The 21,374-nt window shown below is 42.8% G+C and overlaps 1 protein-coding gene across 1 annotated transcript in view; it reads right to left on the bottom strand.

The window, feature by feature from the left end:
* The window catches only part of LOC122358938 (conserved oligomeric Golgi complex subunit 6-like), a 66,480-nt gene that overhangs the window by 12,740 nt on the left and 32,366 nt on the right, over positions 1 to 21,374 (bottom strand). The window contains 5 exon segments of the mRNA XM_043258930.1: positions 737 to 854; positions 1,027 to 1,118; positions 1,242 to 1,306; positions 4,870 to 4,961; positions 6,577 to 6,705. Of these exon segments, the coding sequence (XP_043114865.1) occupies positions 737 to 854; positions 1,027 to 1,118; positions 1,242 to 1,306; positions 4,870 to 4,961; positions 6,577 to 6,705 (496 nt within the window).

Raw genomic sequence — 21,374 nt, 5'->3', positions numbered from 1 at the left:
TATATATATATATATATATATATATATATGTTTGTGAGATGTATTAATATCATACTTTTAAAGTGCATGTTTTAGTTTTTTTTTTTTTTTAAATACATTTAGACAGAAAAAGATGTCATTGACCCTCCAACAACACATTTTTAACTCCATATATTTTAAGAGCAGTATTTACCATTTAAGAGCCTCAAAATTAAGCCAGGCATGTCTGACAGCCTCTGAGGACTGACTAATAAACACCCTGCTATGCGAACACTACCTAGAGCTCTGCTTCCTCTAATATAGCTTATTAGCTCAGGCTTGTGTTCCTGGCACCAAGCAACGTCAAGGAGTGATACGTAACGTCCTGAACCTGAGGTGATTTGATTAGTTTGCTGCTAAAGTGATAATTCTCTCAGAAGCGTAGAGCAAAGGCCATCTTGTTCTGGTTATTGATCCACTTATCAATGAAATGCTGTTTTCTACACCGTTCATGTACAAGGATTTTTGTTCATGTTCAAGGATACATTTCTGGTGCGAGAATGTGTTTTTTAAAACCAAAACCAAATCCAACTGATGAATGACCGTGAAGCACATCTGTTTTTTTAGTAATACCTATGCATTAGTTTAAGTTATTTGAATATTTTAGTGATTTTAGAATTTGAAACTTTTTCTTGAAAAGTTTTTCATGTAATATTTATATATTTTATATTAGCTTTATTTCAATTTGTCCAAATTGTCCAACTTTTTAAGTACTTACTTTATCCATGAGGCGACTGGCGTGGAGACTAAGGCTGTTGAAGAACATTTTCTTACTTAACATGTGCATTTCATCAATGGTCATCAACAGGGAGGAAACACTGGTACCCATGATGCCACTAGAAGAGAGGTGTGTGTGTTCAGAAAAGCTGGAGCATCTTGCAATAGGCTATACCTATAACTGGATCTATATTTTTGGATCTCTGTTCTTCAGTAAAAGAAGAAGGATTTGTATTCCATCAAATGCAGTATAAAATAAAAACAAAGTATTCACAGAGATGACTGAAGTACCTGATGGTGTGATGGTAGAACTTGAGCAGATTGGAAAGTTTATACAGGAGAACAGCACCTGGCTCTGCAATTATCACCTGCTCAATTCGCACCTGATAGAGGAATTTAAAAAAAAAATCCATACATAGTGACAAGGAAAGCACAAATGCCTATGTTATGATATTTTTTAATAAAAAGTTTAAATATTAGTCTTAAAGACACTATTTCCATCTCACCTTAAGTGGTCTGCACACTCCTTCAGTGATGTGGCCAACTACTTCCTGCATGTATTCTTGAACTCCTACACAAACACAGCAGAAAATATTTATCTAAACTACACAAAAACAACTATAGCCCCAACATGAATTTAACCAGTTCTAAAATGTGTTTGGTTTTAAATCGTTAGTTTGTGACACTGTCAAACAAAGACACATTTTATACTGCTGAATATATGTATTAATGTATTATATGCTTTATATCTTTATATTTAGTTCTCTTAACCATTTTAATGAGTGTATGTCTTTTAATGTTCATGGGTCTGCCTGTCATGTGATCAGTATGTGTATATTTCCTTATTATAGACTGATCACATGACACACAGACCCATTAAACATTAAAAGACATACATATGGGGACAAGCACTTCCAGCGGCAAAATGAGGAGCAAAGCATGGCAGGGAGCATCAACAATGAGTAACTGAGGACATTTTAGGATAATTGTAATAGAAATGGCTGAAAAATCATAAATACAACCTCTAGTAATATGATTAAAATGGCTTATCACTTTTGACAAACAGGTGGCATGTAATCAAATCATATTAGTTTGTTCTGTGTGAAGTAACATTGCCACACACAAAGTTTGGGGTCATTATGTGAAAGCTTTGCAGAGATATAGCCTCAGAATCATTTTGGCACTATGCCTACATTTTTTTGCAGCACTATACAAAAATATTTTTTCTATCAACATGAAATAAATAACCTTTTTGTCAGCACAGTTTGAAGATGGTCGTTCTCAGATTAAATCAGTGTAAATCAGACCAACAGTTAAGACGGAGTTTCAACACCAATCCAAAATGGATTCCATACCAAAATTCTATGGAATAATTGGTATGGAAGCTGTTGGCATGACTCAAGGAATATTTTGAGGCCAGTTTTATTATTATTAGTAGGCTAATGCAATCAAAAGTTAATAGCATTTTTGGAAGGTTAACGAATTCCTTATTACTCTTGACCAATAGGTGGCGCTGTTACCAAATTGATGTGGCGTGGTCAGTGTGAGGTGACAATGGCACATAAAGTCTGGTGTAAATACGTCAAACCTACGCAGACATACAGCCCTCAGATGCAGTTTGGCATCTTACCAGCAAATTTGTTGATAAGTTAAATGAAAACAGTGTATCGACACAAATTCCATAACATTTTTGCCAGCTTGGTCAGAAGATGGTCTGAATCAATTTGATGAAAATTGGACAGAAAGTCGAGGAGGAGTTTGAAAAACTAGGTTTGCAAGATGAAACAAAATGGTGGGCGGGATGTCCAGTCAAAATGTGAAAAATTGGTATATGTTTTCTCTGCTTGATCTAAGGAATGTTTTTGAAAACAATGTTTTTACTATAGGCTAATGTACTCCATAGTTATTAGTATTTTCCAAATTTCATGATTACTTTTAACCACAAGATGCGCCTTAAACGTTTTGAGTACCATCAGGGCATGGTGATGAAAAATTTTGCAATTATTTTTGAAACAACACGCTAATGTGTTTTTAAGATACAGCAATTTAGAACTAAATTCAAAATGACCAACACTCAAAATGTCTGACTTGAGAAAATTGGATACCATTTCACTCAGAATCCCAAGACAGCGTTTAGAAAATCTGCAATTTTCGTATCTCCTGACTACTAGGGGGCAGAGTGCCGACACACTGCAGGTAGTTTCAGGTCATGCTTGTTATAACACACCAAGTTTAGGCCAAAGTATTACAGAAATATTTATTCCTGTCCACTTTTGGTTTGGTTAATCAACTTGAATTACATAACTTTTTTGCCAGCATGGTCTGAAGATGATCTGGTTCAATTTTCATGACAATCAGTACAACGGTCTAGGATGAGTTAGGAAAAATAGGATTTACAAAGAACTGAAAATAGAAAAAAAAACCAAAAAAAAAACTTATATTTAATTTTTTTTGGCATCCATTCGACTCGGCATGAGCCAAGGAATAAAGGAATATTGTGGCTTACTGTTCAAAATTTAGTAGCATAGACAAGTGGTGTTGCTAGAGAGTTTGAGTTAGACTCCAAATTTGTTATGCTAACAATAACAATAGGTGCCTCTTTTAAAGCAAGCAGCATGTCAAATGACCCTATACACTGAATTGTGGCATTGTTTTTTTGGGCTTTTGGATCGTTCAGGTTTTTTCCACACCTCTTGAATTATAATTTTCTTTAAACTATATATACACCGGTGGAGACTATTACATCAGAATTTACAGCATGCTGGAATTTATACAGATTATTTTAAAGTTATTGACTGAAGGACTGTGTTTTTAATAGTCAAGGATTTCTTTTTATGTGTGTTGTTTTAAGTTCCTTGTGAATTCTGTAAATACACTATTTATTCATTTTATTTTGTTGTTGTCTTATCTTTTCAAAGCACTTGTTTTACCTCACAGTTTCATTTGAACCCATTTTAAATAAAAAAAAAAGTCAAAAATTCAAAAAGTCATTAATTACTCATCCTTATTAATTACTAAACCCATAAGACCTTCATTTAACTTTGGAACACAAATTAGGATAAATTTCACATAATCTGAGAGCCTTCTAACTCTCCACAGACAGCAGTGCAACTGAAATGTTCACTGGCCGGAAACATAAGTAAGGACATTGTTAATATAGTTCATGTAACCTTGGTGGTTCAATAGTACATTTACGAAGGATCGAGCATACTTTTTGTGTGCAAAATAATTTCTTTATGTAACAATTATTCTCCGACTAGTGACCGGCTTATACCACAATTTATGCGCATGCATAAAATTATAAGCTCATAATTTTATGGTAGTGCTTACATAAGCAGCACCAAACGCCTGTATTGTGGTACTCTCGATAATTATAGAAAAGGGTAAAAATTTTGAACAAATTCAATAATTTTGTTTTCTTTATTCACATTTTTAAGGCCCGGGAACATTTCAGTTTCAAGCTTTTATCAAAAATATTTTGATTGGATAACATGAGGGTGAATAAGTAATGACAGATTTTTTTTTTTGTTGAATGCTACAAAATGTGGTCACATTAACATAGTAAAAACTTTGGACAATAAAAGGTCCACTGTCTATTGCAAATATGTCTATTGTTTGTTATGTTTACACGTAAAAGATAATATAAGTCATTATAATCAGTAATTATGTCACCTAATGTGTAATGTGTTTTATTGTTTTTGTATCATCATGCCGTCAATATATTATTGTAAGAGGCGTAACATTACCGTCACACGCTTGAGGTTTTGGCCAATCAAAACACACTGGATAGTTGGCCAATCAGAACTCGCCTCACTCCTCAGAATGATGAGCTTTGTAAAAATCCATATGTTTCAGGAAGATGGGGTTTAGAGGAGCAACCAAAACTTACAATATGTGGAAAATAATGTGTTTTTGGAACTTTAAAACGCATTAACACACTGCATTACACCAAATACACTAAATAATGTTCTTTTTACATGACCCCACAAAATATGTAACAAATCTTGAACAATCATATAATATTTTTAATCTTTAGATGCATAGAAAAAGCTAACTACTGTAGAACTACAAAGCTCTCTTCCAGTATATATACTGTGTTTGTGGGGTATGAGATTTAGGTAGAATGACATGTACCTTGCACGGTAACTTGCTTGAGCAAGGCTTCCAGGTGCTCCTTCTCTGAGGCTGTGGCTTGGTGGAGCCAGGCCAACATGTCACCAACATATCTGGTAAAAAAATGCATCAAAACCCATAGACAATATTACTTTAACCCTAAAGACTTCTATATTATATTTGATACACAAATTTCTAAGACTCCTAAATTTGCTATTCCAGATACTCATTAAATTAAATTAAAAAGGAACAAGGCAAGACATCCGTGTGCCATCTTGATTTTGTTGTATGCTTGCTTTCAACCCTTCGGGTTTTATTGTGCACTGGTTATCCAAGCTAAACAAGCAAAACAGTCTGATCTTTCTTACTAACCGCTTACTCAACATGCTCAAATGGCCAAAAACATGCAACAAAAACTAAGCAGAAACTCAATGACAGTCCAAAAATGGTCAACTGTTAGCTAGGAGTGTAATGGCCTTAAAAATAAGTATATTGTGTTTTTTTTACAAGTATGCTTGTATATGCATTACAAGATGCACTTTTCCTCAGCATTATAGTATGTGACCAGTCAGATCTTATTAATCATACACACAATGTAATTAAATAAAAAAAACTACTGAAGATAACAACAATAGACACCCAAATGGACGGTGCTTGTGTGAGTGAACTAAAAGATACTTGCAACTAGTTCAATCGAACACAAAGCCATTTTGCCATATATTTTGAGCATATAATGTAATGGAAACATGATTCCCCTAAAAACAGCTTGGTGCTGAATTGCACAGTCAGAAACTTAATGAATAATTATATGGAGTGTCTTCTAGATTTTTAGTTACAACTAATAGAGTTATAGATTGCCTGGGATTTGAGGCCATCACACAGTCAGCTATCATTACATTGGCTCCATATCCTTTAATACTGGACAGCAGGGGAAAGTGCTGTTCTGAGAACCACCGCTTCCCACTTTTATCGACGTTCTGCCAAGAACCTCATGTTCTCTCTCCTCAGGTTCCAAACGGGAAGGGGAGGACGGTGTTCGAAATCTTGACGGGGTGCTGGCCTGGAGCGCATACAACAATCCATAGATCTCAACAGCCGACCTTTTGCTGAACCGCACTAAGTAATTCTCTGAAAGAAAGCACTTCCCTGAAAGAATCAGGTTGGGTTTAATGTGCTTAGACATTGAATTGGATTTTCAGCTTCGGGAGATGTGGCAAATAAAGAAGCATGTCGGCTCTTCGTGTAAAGATGTTAATCACCAATGGAGAGGCTTTTAGCTGCTAACAGCGGCGTGACCTAAAAATGACCCCCAAATTATAGCTGATTTGAAGTGATTATTTTTAGCACGCAGAAAAGAAATGTCATCTATTGTTTTTCAGCAAGCTTTTGAATGGAATTATTGGGTGGGAGGGTTGGGATGTGCATTTGTCATAGACTTCCAGGCCAGAGGAGCCCCCAACTGAGCCTGGTTTCTCCCAAGGATTTTTTTCTCCATTCTGTGATGGATGGGGTTTTGGTTTTTGCTGCTGTCGTCTCTGGCTTGCTTAGTTGAGGACACTTATTTTCTAGCAATTATTGTTGATTTGATAACACAGACTGTCTCTGCATTTAATAAAAATTAATTGTTTAATCTTTTCATTACACACTATTATCACTCTATTCTACTGTTTTGTGTCTCTGTTAAAAGCGCTATATAAATAAAAGTGGTTGATTGGCTGAATGATCTACCTCATTGGATCATGAGAGTGCATCTCTATGGGTCTTGGGGTGCCACCCGGTCCTCCACGGGTCAGGGCGTCAATAAAGCCTCGGACCACAGCAGACCGCCGAGCCGTTCCAAACTCATCCAGTGTATACCTGAAAGAATCAAAATAAAGTGTGGGAATTAAATATGAATTTAGGAGATCATGGTTTGTCTGGTTAGCATTGCACAAAAAGGAACTTCTAGTATGAAAATCATTTAAAAATAGCCACAAAGCGAAATTTGATTAATGTCAATGATTTAGCAGTGCCTCAAATTAATAGGTAATAATGAAAAAAAAACATTCTTCTTTTAAACTTCTTTCTCTGTGGGAAAAAAATTAAATAAATGCAGTTTGGGTCAGCAAAACACATTTCTTGCCCTTCCAAGGGTTCTACTGCAGACCTCTTTGAATGATTTTAGAGATACTAACTCTGATTTTGAACAAATGCACATGCATATGTTCAAAATCCTAAAATTTTACAGGACATTCTTAAGATCAACTCGTAGAAAAGACTAGCTGATTTAAAAATAAATAAATAAAACAATATATATATATATATATATATATATATATATATATATATATATATATTGTACATCTCTAGTATAAATAAGATTAAAGGGACCACAAAACAAAACAGACACTGCAAGACCTTGGATCAGACACTGAAATCAGCAAGAGAAAAATACTTTAGGTTAGAGACACCCAGGGTCACACACACACAGACAAAAACAATGGAGGGCCCCGTTTGCATTTAGGAAACGTGGCTGTGTTTTGATCTACGGGCTGAGAACGGCCCTGTGCAGACTAAACAGTAGGGACCGCAGCAGCCAGAGAAAAAGGGAGGAGAGGAGGGATGTAGAAGTTTGGCATGAATTCCATGAACTCTGGAGGCCCTGTCCTCTGACTCTTTCTCCTCTGGCCTTGGACTCCTATAGATAAAAGGGGGTGTGAGAGTGCAGAGCCAAAGAAAGGGGGACACAAGCACACAGAGAGAAAGAGAGAGAGGCGAGAGAGAGAGAGACGGTGTGAGGGAGAGAGAGAGGGCGAGGGAATGAGAGAGAGGGAGAGAGAGGGAGAGAGAGGGGAGAGATAAACATAGAGTGTGACTATAAAACATAAGAGTGTGAAGAAAAAAAAAACAAAGTCAGAAAGAAAATGCACGAGCCTGTGTTTAAATACATCATGGTACTGCAGCACCATGGTTAACAGTATGAAAAGACAAACTTAAGTGTCACAAACGGTAGAAAATACAGAACAGTCTGAAACTAAATATTTTGAAACAACTTAATGCTTTGAGATGCTTTCACAGACTGTCAGCACAGGAAGTATTAACAAGGAAATATGATGCAATATATTTCACAAAAATATTTACTTTATCTAAAGCAGCACAGAGGGGTTGTGCGATTTAGCTCTGCGATTCTCAATACACTGAGAATCACAATTTTTTTGTTTCAAATAGAGATCACGATTCTGTCGCTGTGGAAAAATATTAATTGCTGCAGTCAGCTAATTAATTATTTTTTTAAGGTATGCAAAATTCCCTTTACAAGTTGTTTAAACATAAATGTGTGTTGGAAGTGTGTCTAATTCTTTCTCAAATCAGGCTGTACTGAGATTGCTGTCAAGTTTTTTTTAGCCTTATTAATTATGTTTTATGCCATATTCTTACCATTCAATTAAAGGAATGGTATTATTAATATAATAAATAAGTAAGTAAACTTTGAGTTGAGTAAATAAGTCACCGTTTACTTGAGCAAGGCATCACATCTGTCAGGGAGTGGTTTAGCGTGAATACGCAATCAACGAATATATCAGGTTAACGAGTTTAATCATACACACACACATATACATATATATACACATATATACATATATACATATTGTGGCGAGGCAGAGGAAGCACAAGAGAAACAGGTGCAGTGAAACCCCCGGAGGGTGTATTTATTAGATAATACACAGAAGGTGCGCGGTGAGTTCGAGGCGTGCGGGAATGCAGCGGTGCGTCCGGGGAAGTGTAGCGGTGAGTCCGGTGAGTGCAGCGGAGCGTTGTCTTCAGTGCTTTCCAGTGCTCGGAGTGGTGAGGAGTCCACGGTGAGGCAATCGGGGAATTAGCTCAGGTAGGCTCGTCACGGTGAGGCTTCTGGGAGATAAAGAGAAAGACAACAAGTTAGTGTGCAACCCGGAGTCTCGTGGCTCACTGAAGCCGTCGCCTGGCCGGGCTTATCTGGCCCGCGGCTGATGAGCTCCAGGTGTGGCGAATCCTTCGTTGAGTGGCTCGTGAAGGTGTTCCTGGTTTGTTCCCAGGGCAACGCTGATCCGTCCTCGGGGCGCTCGTCACCTCCCAAGCGCTGTCCTGGTCCTGGTGGATAAAGCAGAACGTAAGTAACGGGAAATTTGGGGTGGGTGGGGGTGACCCCTGACAGACCTGCAAAAGCCGACCACATCCGTGATAGGCCGTCGGCGTTGGCGTTGGCTGTCCCAGCGCGGTGCACGCGTCAAAGTGGAAGTCCTGGGCGCGAGGAACCAGCGGGTCACCCTGGCGTTCGTGTCCTTAGCCCTGGCCATCCACTGTAGGGGTGCGTGGTCGGTAAGTAGGGTGAACCGCCGGCCCAGGAGGTAGTACCGCAGTTCCAGGACTGCCCACTTGACGGCTAGGGCCTCCTTCTCTACCGCGGCGTAGTTCTTCTCGGCGGGGGTCAGCTTCCTACTGATATATAGGACCGGATGCTCCTCACCCTCCTGGATCTGGGACAGTACGGCTCCCAGACCCACATCAGAAGCATCCGTCTGTAGCAGGAAGGGGCAGCCGAAGTCCGGGGCTCTCAGGACAGGGTCCGAGGTGAGTGCGGCCTTAATCCTCCGGAACGCCTCCTCTGCGTCAGGGTTCCACAGAACCCCGTTCAGGCTGCCTTCCTGGTCAGGTCTGTCAGAGGGCGGCTATGGAGGAGAAGTCGGGGATGAAACAACGGTAATACCCTGCCAACCCCAAGAAGGCGCGCGTACCTGGGTTTTGTTGGTGGGCCTCGGGGTCTCCTGGACCGGCGCGATTTTGCTCTCCTGTGGCGGATCAGTCCTCTCCCAACTCGGTAACCCAGGTACTTCGGCCGAAGAGCGCCAGGTGACATTTCTTGGGGTTGGCGGTGAGTCCAGCCCGTCGAAGATCGCGAAGCACCCTCCGCAGGCGCTCCAGATGGTCCTCCCAGTCGCGTTTGTCCTCGGAGACAACCCTTCTCAACATTTGCTTCAGTGTCTGGTTGAACCGCTCCACAAGTCCGTCCGTCTGGGGTGGTACACTGAGGTGCGCAGCTGCTGGATCCGTAGCAACCGGCAGAGGTCGGCCATCACCCGGGACATGAGCAGGGGTGCCTTGGTCGGTCAGTATCTCCCGGGTATCCCCACTCTGGTGGACAGGGTGAAGAGCTCCTGGGCGTCGCCTTGGCGGCGGTGGCTGCGGTGGGATGGCTTCGGGTACGGGTGGCGTAGTCCACGATCACCAGGATGTGTTCGTGGCGCGGGCAGACCTCGGCAGCGGGCCCACCAGATCCATCCCGATGCGCTCGAAGGGCACCTCGATTATGGGCAGCGGGATAAGTGGACTAGGGGAGGTGGCCGGGCGAGGTCTTCTGGCACTCTGGGCAGGCCTGGCAGAAAAGTTTCACGTCTCCGTCGAGCCCGGCCAGTGGAAAGCGGTCCCGGATCCTCTTGATAGTGTTGGCGGCCCGAGGTGTCCGGCCAGCGGGTGGGCGTGGGCGAGCTCCAAAATGGTGTCCACTTTCCCTCGGGGCACCACCAGGAGCCGTTCTCCTCCCCCTCCGCGGGCGACACAATAGAGCAGGCCGTTCTCCACAATAAAGTGGGGAAGAGGATGGGGCCGGCCGCGTCTCCTCTCCATCCATGAAATGTACCTGGTTCCAGCAATTCTTGAGCCGGTCATCCTCCCGCTGAGCCCGGCGAGCAGGCCCCTCCGACTACCTGTTGGAACACATCAAAGAAAACATTAGTTGTAGGAGGAGGACTCACCATCTCTTCCGCTGTCCGATGCTAGGAGAACGGCAGGGCGGCGGTTTCCTCTCCCTTCTCGCCTCTTCCGGCGAGGGTTTCGAGGCTGACAGGCTGTGTCGCGGTGTGTAGCGCCTCCTCGAAGCCGGCCAGTCCCGCCCAAGGATGATTGGTACCGGCAGATCCGTCACGAGACCCACCTCCAGGGGCCAGCTTCCTCCGGCCGTCGTCACGGTGATGAGGCGGTGGAAACTTTCCTGGTGTCCCCGTGGGCGCAGGTCAGTGGCAGCTGTTTCCGTGGTTCCATGCGCGGGGTAGGAGGCGGGACTGAACCAGGCTAATGGTACTGCCAGAGTCAAGGAGGCGCTGAACTTCTGTCCATTCAGGCCGATGGGGATTTTCGGTGCGCGCGGGGAAGCTCCCGGTGGAGGCTGCAGCCTGCCAGCCACGCTCTAGGGGTTTGAGGCCTCTTCGGTTGGCATTGGCTCATCTCTCGCGGTCGGGACCGCCGCCCTCTCCATCGGTCGCCGGGTGCCCTCCGGCGCGCGTCGCTCCTGGGACACCCTCCGGGGAAAAGATGGCGCCCGCTCCCCGGCCTCTCGACGCTGGGCGGCTTCCGCCAGCTCGACCGCCTCCACCAACTCCGCAGCGTTCTTGGGGTTTCTCATACCGACCGCCTGGCGATAATTTCGGGAAGAGCCCGCAGGAGCGGTCTATCACCACTCTTTCCACAATGATGGCGGGGGTTGGTGTCCCGTCCAGGAGCCAGTGTTGCGCCAGCCGAGTAAGTTCGGCGGCCTGGGTCCTTGCCGGCTGGCGAGACTGGAAGACCCACTCTTGGAAGGCTTGGGCTGCGCAGACCGGTGACAGACCGACCCTGCCCAAGATTTCCTTCTTCAGGTTATCATATCCATTCGCCAGGTCGGCCGGCATGCTGAAGTAAGCGCGCTGGGGCTCTCCTGACAGCAGCGGGGCCAACGCTGGCGTGCCCAATCCCGCCGGTCCCATCCCTCAGTGGTTGCGGCGCTCTCGAACATCTCAAGATAGATTTGGGGTCGTCGCTGGCGGACATCTTGGGTATCAGCTGTGTGGCTTGCATCCGGGGATCAGGCACGGCGGGGCGTGGTCGAGTGGCGGCGCGGAGGGCAGCGAGCTCCTGCTCGGTCTCATTCTGGCGGGTGGCCAAATGCTCGACGATCTGTTGCTGGCGAATAGAAACCTCTGAGAGGCGTTGGAGGAACTCCTCCATCTTCGCCGGGAAGCGGCGCTTTCCTGGGGAAAAGCAAAGAGAGAAGTTGATGTTGTGGGGACCTTTAATAAAGGCGGCGACAGCGTTCTTCCTTTCTCTTTGTTTTCTCTGTTCTCTTGCGCTTTAAAACTGCGCGCATTCTCCACCACTTGTGGCGAGGCAGAGGAAGCACAAGAGAAACAGGTGCAGTGAAACCCCCGGAGGGTGTATTTATTAGATAATACACAGAAGGTGCGCGGTGAGTTCGAGGCGTGCGGGAATGCAGCGGTGCGTCCGGGGAAGTGTAGCGGTGAGTCCGGTGAGTGCAGCGGGCGTTGTCTTCAGTGCTTTCCAGTGCTCGGAGTGGTGAGGAGTCCACGGTGAGGCAATCGGGAATTAGCTCAGGTAGGCTCGTCACGGTGAGGCTTCTGGGAGATAAAGAGAAAGACAACAAGTTAGTGTGCAACCCGAGTCTCGTGGCTCACTGAAGCCGTCGCCTGGCCGGGCTTATCTGGCCCGCGGCTGATGAGCTCCAGGTGTGGCGAATCCTTCGTTGAGTGGCTCGTGAAGGTGTTCCTGGTTTGTTCCCAGGGCAACGCTGATCCGTCCTCGGGGCCTTCGTCACAATATACATACATATATATACACATATATATATATACATATACATATGTATACACATATACATATATATATACACATATACATATATATATATATATATATATGTGAACTGTTTCTGCCAGGCCTGCCCAACCTGCCAGATTACGTCGCCCCAGAACTCCTCCCCCCAGTCCGCTGATTAGGCTGCGCATCATCGAGGTGCCCTTTGAGTGCATCGGGATGGACCTTGTAGGGCCGCTGCCAAAGTCTGCCCAGGGACATGAACACATCCTGGTGGTTGTCCACTACGCCACCCAGATCCCTAAAGCAGTCTTACTGTGGAAGGCCACAGCAAAGAACATTGCCAAAGAGCTATTCATGCTGTTCAGACAAGTCGGCATCCTCAGGGAGATTCTGACTGATCAGGGTACCCTCTTCATGTCCCGGCTAATAGCTGACCTCTGCCAGCTGCTGGGGGTAAAGCAGTTGAGGACCACCGTCTACTATCCCCTGACAGACGACTTGGTCGAAAGGTTCAACCAGACGCTACAACAAATTCTGAGACGAGCGGGCACCGAGGATAGGTGTGACTGGGACCTCATGCTGCCCTATGTACTGTTTGGGATCCGAGAAGTTCCCCAGGCTTTAAATGGAGTCACCCCCTTCAAGCTCCTCTTTGGCCGACAACCCAAAGGCCTCCTAGACGTCGGCATGGGAGCAGCAGCCCAGACTTCCAGCTCCAGTGCCTAAACAAGGTCTCTGACTTTGCTTGGGTACCCCATGCCCTGAGTCGATGAGCTGCTGGAATGTCTGGAAATGGCCTGGTACATCTCCACTCAACCTTACCAAGGGTTACTGGCAGGTGCCTCTTTCAGAATCTGTGAAGTCATAAACCGCCTTCTCCACCCCTAGTAGCCATTGGCAGTAACTGACCCTTCCCTTCGGCCTCCATGGGGCACCAGCCACATATCACAGCATGAAGGACATCATCCTGCGTCTATCAGGCCTATGCGGTCACCAACCACGATGACATCATCATCCATTCAGAGACCTGGGAAGACCACCCCGGAAAGCCTGCGGAGGGTGCTGTTGGAGCTCCAAGGGGCTGAACTCACCACCAACCCCCCAAAATGCCACCTTGAAGTCGCCGAAGCAAAGTACCTGGGATTCCAGGTTGGAAGGGGGCTCATACGGCCCCAGGAAAACAAGGTAGAGGAAGTCCAGAAGGCTCAGAGGCCCCTGACAAAGTCCCAGGTACAAGCTTTCTTGGGGTTAGCGGGATATTATTGTTGCTTTATCCCCAACGTCTCATCTGTAGCTGCCTCTCTGACAGACCTGACCAAGAAAGGGCAGCCTAAGAAGGTAATCTGGATGCCAGCAGCGGAGGCGGCTTTTCTGAAAGTAAAGAAGGCCCTGACCTCGGAACCGGTCCTCCGAACCCCGGACTTTAGCTGCCCCTTTCCTGCTGCTTACAGATACATCCCAGGACTGGGGGCCGTCCTGTCCAAGGTCCAGGAAGGTGAGGAGCATTTGGTCCTTTACATCAGCAGGAAGCTGACCCCAGCCAATAGAGACTACACAGTGGTATAAAAGGAAGCCTTGGCCATCAAGTGGGCAGTCCTGGGGCTGCGTTACTAACTCTCTGCATAACTTACCCTGGTTACAGACATTGTCATCTACGCTAATATTAGTCTGTTTCTTTCTTATTCTATTTCTCAGTTCGTATCCAGTTTAGATGGTGGATCAGCACCAAGAGATGACCTTTAACGGAGATCACAAAACCTACGCAAATGAGCACTGTGGACAGATCACCGGAACCAGATGAATGCACGCACACACACACACACAAACACACAGACTATAAGTCCTTTGCACAATCTGTTATGCGCTTAAAATTGATCAGTCACATCGTTAATTGCCACTTAGTTGAGGACACTTAAGTTCTTGATTACAGAGATCTCTGCATTAATAACAAAATTAAGTGTTAATCTTGTCATTATACATCACTATCACTCTATTCTCAGATTGTAGACTTTTTAATGCTTTAGTACAATCCGTATTATTAAAAGCTCTATATAAATACAAGTCATTGATTGATGGATCAATTGATTATGACAAAGGTGTACCTTAGGCTGGTAACAATAAAGGCCACTCTTAAATGTACAGTTTTATCATACAGCACAATGCCAGAGGCGTTGCAAGTTTTGAGGAACATGCAATTGGAGCATTATTTAGCAGTACATCCAACTGGCCTCACAACCACAGACCACACACCAGCCTAGGACCTCTACATCCAGCATCTTAAAATTTGTTAAAATTTTAAATTTGATGTGTAAAAGTTACAATTTGATGTGAATCTACATGGGTTGGTCAATGAAACTGAAACACTGGCCAATTTATTGTTGGAGGTTTCATGGCTAAATTTGACCAGCCTGGTGGCCAGTCTTCATTGATTGCACATTCCACCAGTAAGAGCAGATTGTGAAGGTTTAATTAGCAAAGTAATAGCAGAGTTTTGCTTAAAATACTGCAATGCACACAACATTATGGGTGACATATCAAATTTCAAAAGATTGTTGGTGCACGTCTTGCTGTAGCATCTGTGACCCAGACAGCAAGTCTTTCTGATATATCAAGAGACATTGTACCTAGGATAATGTCAACATACCACCAAGAAGGACAAACCACATCTTACAGGAGTAACTGTGGATGCAAGAGAAAGCTGTCTGAAAGGGATGTACAGGTGCTAACCCAGATTTTATCTAAAAACATAAAAAACAATTGCCCAACTCACTGCAGAAATAAATTTGCACCCTAACTCTCCTGTTTCCACCCAAACTGTCCATCGTTTGGGCTGCAATATCATGGCATTCCCTGTGCCCAATACTAGATTGGCACGTCACTGCCAAGGACTACCATTCTGGAGGTCTATGTGCACTCAATGGTTCAAACATTGTATCCTGAAGCGGTGACATGCATCAGGATGATAATGCACCAATACACACAGCAAGACTGGTGACAGAGTAGTTTGATGAACAGAAAAGTGAAGCTGAAAATCTCCCATGGCCTGCACAGTCACCAGATCTAAACCAGATCTGAGCCACTTTGGGGTGTTTTGTAGGAACGATTCAGGAAACACCTGGCCTCTATAGCTCAAAATCCCTCTGGCCACTGTGCAGGACTTGTATCTGTCATTCCCAAGATGAACTGATGCTGTATTGGCTGCAAAGGAGGCCTAAAACCAGTGTGGTCTAAAACCTGGCCTTTTAGTTTCATTGTCCAACCCCTGTATGGTTCTATATATAGTATATTGAGGCACAAGAACTGCAGCTGATAGAATGTGCACTACACTGTGTGCACAATTATTAGGCAAGTGATTACTTTAACCATATCATCATTTTATCCATAATTTCCAACTCCAGGCTGTACAAACTTGCTTATTTGATTTAATGCATATCAGGTGATGTGTCAATTGCTCCTGTCTACTGAGAGGTTGGTTTGTTTGCCGCTCCGTGTAGCTTCGCTCTTCAATTTATCACCTTCTCTTCTCTAGCGATCAAATATAATTTAATTGTCTACATACCGCTGATACTATCTATCAAACTAATCAAACTAATTCGACTGCTGTTAGTCCACTCGCTTTAATCTAAAACTTTGCAGTGAGTTAGTACTCGTTTGCCAATTCACTTTCATTCCCACCTGCGTTTTCGTGCCTATTATTGGCTTCTTTCCGCTCCTGTTCATTTGTTCCTCGCTCGTTCGCTCCGTTTTCACAAGCTCGTCAAAACAAGAGTGGAAAGTGAATCTTCCATAACTTACGGTTAGTAAATGGCTTCTCCTGCATCGTCACTTGCACCGCCTGCCACATGTATAGTTTATCTGTCTCTGTCAGCGATCAGGGATTATCGCATGATAAATGCAGGGAAATAGCTAGGCTGACAGAGAAGTTTTAGAATTAGAGACACCCATCCAAACTTTAATTGAGGACAGTAAAAATGCGAGGGCTGTAGACTGCTTTGGATGCGACTAGTACAGTGAATCATGTACATTGTTCGGTTCCAGCTTTACAGCCCATGCAGCAGGGCAATTGGGTGACCGTGAGATGCACTAGTCATGGGTCAAAACACGCTCTTCCGTTCGATTAGAACATAAAACAGGTTCTCCCCACTCAGTGGCGCACCCACTGAGAAACCTGATCAAAGTGCTCTAGTAATTGGCCTGAAAACCTGAAAATAGAGACACAAGCCACCGTAGTCAATGCTTACTGGGAGCCAGAGCGCCTGACATCTTGTCAAATTTAAAAGTGCTGGCTAATAAACGTAAATTCGGTAAGATTGTTATTCACGTCGGTGCTAATGACGTTCAACTTCACCAGTCGGAGATCACTTAAAATAAGAGGTGTGTGTCGGACAATTTAATATGCTCTGGTCCCCTCCCTGCTTACCGGGGTGATGAGATTTACAGCAGACTGCTGGGTCTCAATGGCTGGATGTCTAAGTGGTGCCCGCAAAACAACATAGGCTTTATAGACAATTGGATGAGTTTCTGGGGCAGACCTGACCTGTTGAAAAGAGATGGTCTTCACCCCCCTCCTGGGGTGGTGCCGCTCTTCTATCTAGAAATATGGCATATAGTATAAGAGCTCCAACATGACCAACTAGTGCCCAGGTCAGGAAGCAGACAGACTGGCTAAACCGACCATCTGCTAGCTGCCTCACGTCACAGAAGGCAGTTAATTCTCAACACATAGAGACTCTTTCACCTAGATATCACACTATAGAGTGTCTGTCTGTTCCCCGAATTAGAATATGCAGAGAACGTCTAAACCAAATTAAAAGCAATAATTTAATTAATGTCCAACAAATTAAAACTACCTATAATTCAAATAAGCAAACGATAAAACTTGGCTTGCTGAATATTAGATCACTTTCCATATATGATTTGATCAAAGATCAGAACCTAGATTTGCTTTGTTTGACAGAAACCTGGCTAAAACCAGATGAATATATTAATGTAAATGAATCTACCCCCAAAATTATTGCTATAAAAATGAGCCACGTTTAAAAGGTAAGGGGGAGGTGTTGCTACAATTTACAACAATATTCTTAGTACTTCTCAGAAGGCAGGCTTTAAGTATAACTCATTTGAAGTTTTGGTGCTGCATATAACATTATCTATAGAATCATGTGCTAGTGATAAATCCCCTGTCATGTTTGTACTGGCTACTGTATACAGGCCACCAGGGCACAGCACAGATTTCATTAAAGAATTTGCTGATTTTCTAACTGAGTTAGTACTGGCGCAGATAAAGTCTTAATTGTTGGCGATTTAAATATCCATGTTGATAATGAAAAAGACGCATTAGGATCAGCTTTCTTAGACATTCTGAACTCCATTGGGGTTAGACAGCACGTCTCTGGACCTACTCATTGTCGAAATCATACTCTAAATCTAATACTGTCACATGGAATGGATGTTAAAGTGGTTGAAGTTCTGCAGCAAAGTGATCATATTTCAGATCACTATCTAGTTTTGTGTCAACTCTTTATAGCTAAACCTGTAAACTCTGCACCTTATTTTAAGTATGGTAGAACCATCACTTCCACCACAAAAGAAAGCTTTCTATGTAATCTTCCTGACTTATCCCAATTCCTTAGCACATCCAATACGACACAAAAACTTGATTATGTAACAGAAACTATGTACTCCTTTTTCTACCACTTTAGATACAGTTGCTCCTTTGCACTTAAAAAAGATGAAAGAAAACAATCTGACTCCATGGTATAATAATAACACACGCACCCTAAAGAGAGCAGCCCGGAAAATGGAGCGCAGGTGGAGAAAAACTAAATTACAAGTATTTTGTACTGCCTGGCGGGAGAGTATCCTGTCATACAGAAAAGCATTAAAAATGGCAAGATCTGATTGTTTTTCATCTCTTTTAGAAGAAAACAAACAACCCCCGGTATTTATTCAGTACAGTAACTAAATTATCGAAAAATAAAACGTCAACAGGTGCTAACATTCCCCAAGAGTATAGCAGTAATGACTTTATGAATTTCTTTACTTCTAAGATTGATACTATCAGAGATAAAATTGTAACTATGCAGCCGTCAACAACAGTTTCACATCAGATAGTGAGCTTTAGATCCCCTGAGGAAAAATTACACTCTTTCTCTATTATAGGAGAAGAAGACTTGTTCAAACTTGTTAAATCATCTAAACCAGCAACATGTATGTTAGACCCTATTCCATCTAAACTATTAAAAGATTTGCTTCCAGAAGTCATAGATCCTATTTTGAACATTATTAATTCATCATTGTCATTAGGATATGTTACCAAAACCTTCAAACTGGCTGTAGTTAAGCCTCTTATTAAGAAACCACATTTCGATCCCAAAGATTTAGGAAATTACAGACCAATCTCTAATCTCCCTTTTCTGTCAAAGATACTAGAAAAGGTAGTATCCTCACAACTGTATTCCTTTTTAGAAAAAAATGGTGTCTGGGAGGATTTCCAATCAGGATTTAGACCGTACCATAGTACTGAGACTGCTCTCATTAGAGTTACTAATGACCTGCTTCTATCATCTGATCGTGGTTTTATCTCGTTATTAGTGCTATTAGATCTTAGTGCAGCATTCGATACTATCGATCACAACATTCTCTTGGATAGACTAGAAAACTATGTTGCATTATGCATTAGAGGAAGTGCCTTAGCATGGTTTAAATCATATCTATCTGACCGCTATCAGTTTGTAGCACTAAATGAGAAGGTATCATATCGCTCAGTGCTAGGACTGTTACTTTTCAACCTATACATGTTACCTCAGGGAGATATTATCAGGAGTCATGGTGTTAGCTTTCACTGCTATGCTGATGATACTCAGCTCTATATTTCAGCGCAGCCTGGTGATACACACCAAATTGAGAATCTAACAGAATGCATAGTCGATATAAAAAACTGGATGATGAGTAACTTCTTAATGTTAAATTCTGAAAAAACGGAGCTGCTAATAATTGGACCTAAAAACCCCACATATAATAATCTAGAACACAGTCTAACACTTGATGGCTGCTCTGTTAATTCTTCATCATCAGTTAGGAACCTAGGTGTGCTGTTTGACAGCAATCTTTCCTTCGAAAACTATGTTCCTAGAATCTGTAAAACTGTCCATCTTATATATCTAAATTACGACCTATGCTTTCAACCTCTAATGCAGAAATATTAATTCATGTGTTTATGACTTCGAGGTTAGATTATTGTAATGCTTTATTGGGTGGTTGTTCTGCACGCTTGATAAACAAACTTCAGCTAGTCCAAAACGCAGCAGCTAGAGTCCTTACTAGAACTAGGAAGTATGATCATATTAGCCCGGTTCTGTCAACACTGCACTGGCTTCCTATCAAACATCGGATAGATTTTTAAATCTTATTAATTACCTATAAAGCCCTGAGTGGTTTAGCTCCTCAATACTTGAGCAAGCTCTTATCACACTATAGTCCTGCATGTCGGCTGCGTTCTCAAAACTCTGGCCATTTGATAATACCTAGAATATCAAAATCAACTGTGGGTGGCAGATCATTTTCCTATCTAGCACCTAAACTCCCTAACTCTGTTTGGGAAGAAGACACACTCTGCCAGTTTAAATCTAGATTAAAGACACATCTTTTAACTTGGCCTACACAAAACACACCAACACACTTTTTATTATTCAAATCCGTTGAATATTATGAGGATTTTTAGGCTGCATTACTTAGATTTGCTGGAACCGGGAACACTACTCCTAAAATACGATGTACTTGTTACATCTTAAAAAGAATGGCGCTAATATTATTCCTGTCTCTTTCTCATTCTGTTTTCACAGTTCGTATCCAGATTAGATGGTGGATCAGCACCTAGAGATAATGTTCATCAGAGACCAGAACACCTAGATGCGCTCTGTGGACAGACCACCAGATCCTGATGCACACACATACACACTTAGTGTCATTTACACTATCTGACAAAGCTGCGTTTAAAATTGAACTTGAAGTTAAGTGCTGGGCGTCCGGTCAGACAAGAACTGGCCCCAACTGAGTCTATTTTCTCCCAAGGTTTTTTTTTCTCCATTCTGTATGGATGGGGTTTTGTTTCCTTGCCGCTGTCGCCTCTGGCTTGCTTTGTTGGGGACACTTAACTTCTAGTGATTATCGTTGAATTGATTACAGAGACAGTCTCTGCATTTAATAACAAATTGTTCACTCTCGTCATTATACATCCCTGTCATTGTATTCTTCTACCTTATACTGTACAGTGCTTTGATGCAACCTGTGTTGTTAAAAGTGCTATATAAATAAAAATGATTGATTGATTGATTGATTGATTGATATTTGTGTAACGAGGGAGAGTGTGGCCTAAGGAAATCAACACCCTATATCAAGGTGTGCATAATTATTCCTCAAGAAAAATGGGCCAAGAAAGAGATTTAACTGACTCTGAAAAGTCAAAAATTTTAAAAAGTCTTTCACAGGGATGCAGCACTCTTGAAATATCTAAAATATTGGGGTGTGATCACAAAACCATCAAATGTTTTGTAGCAAATAGTCAACAGGGTCGCAAGAAACACGTCAAGAAGAAAAGACGCAAATTAACTGCCAAAAATTTGAGAAGAATCAAACATAAATCTACCAGGAAGATTAGAGTGTCAATAATTACGAGGTGTTCAGTTCTCAGAGATATGGCCAATGTAAGAAAGGCTGAAACCCGACCACCTCTGAAGTTGAAATATCAAAAATGGGCCAAGAAATATCTGAAGACAGATTTATCAAAGGTTTTGTGAACTGATGAAATGAGAGTGACTCAGAGAGTGAATAGTAACGAACACAGAGCTCCACTTCGACTCAGACTGCAGCAAGGTGGAAGTGGGGTACTGGTATGGGCAGATGGGCTAGTTGGACCTTTTCGG

Source organism: Puntigrus tetrazona, chromosome 15 (assembly GCF_018831695.1).
Source record: "Puntigrus tetrazona isolate hp1 chromosome 15, ASM1883169v1, whole genome shotgun sequence".
Taxonomy (NCBI): Eukaryota; Metazoa; Chordata; class Actinopteri; order Cypriniformes; family Cyprinidae; genus Puntigrus; species Puntigrus tetrazona.
Note: the sequence above shows the minus strand (reverse complement) of the source record. Positions and strands in the feature narration are given on the sequence as shown.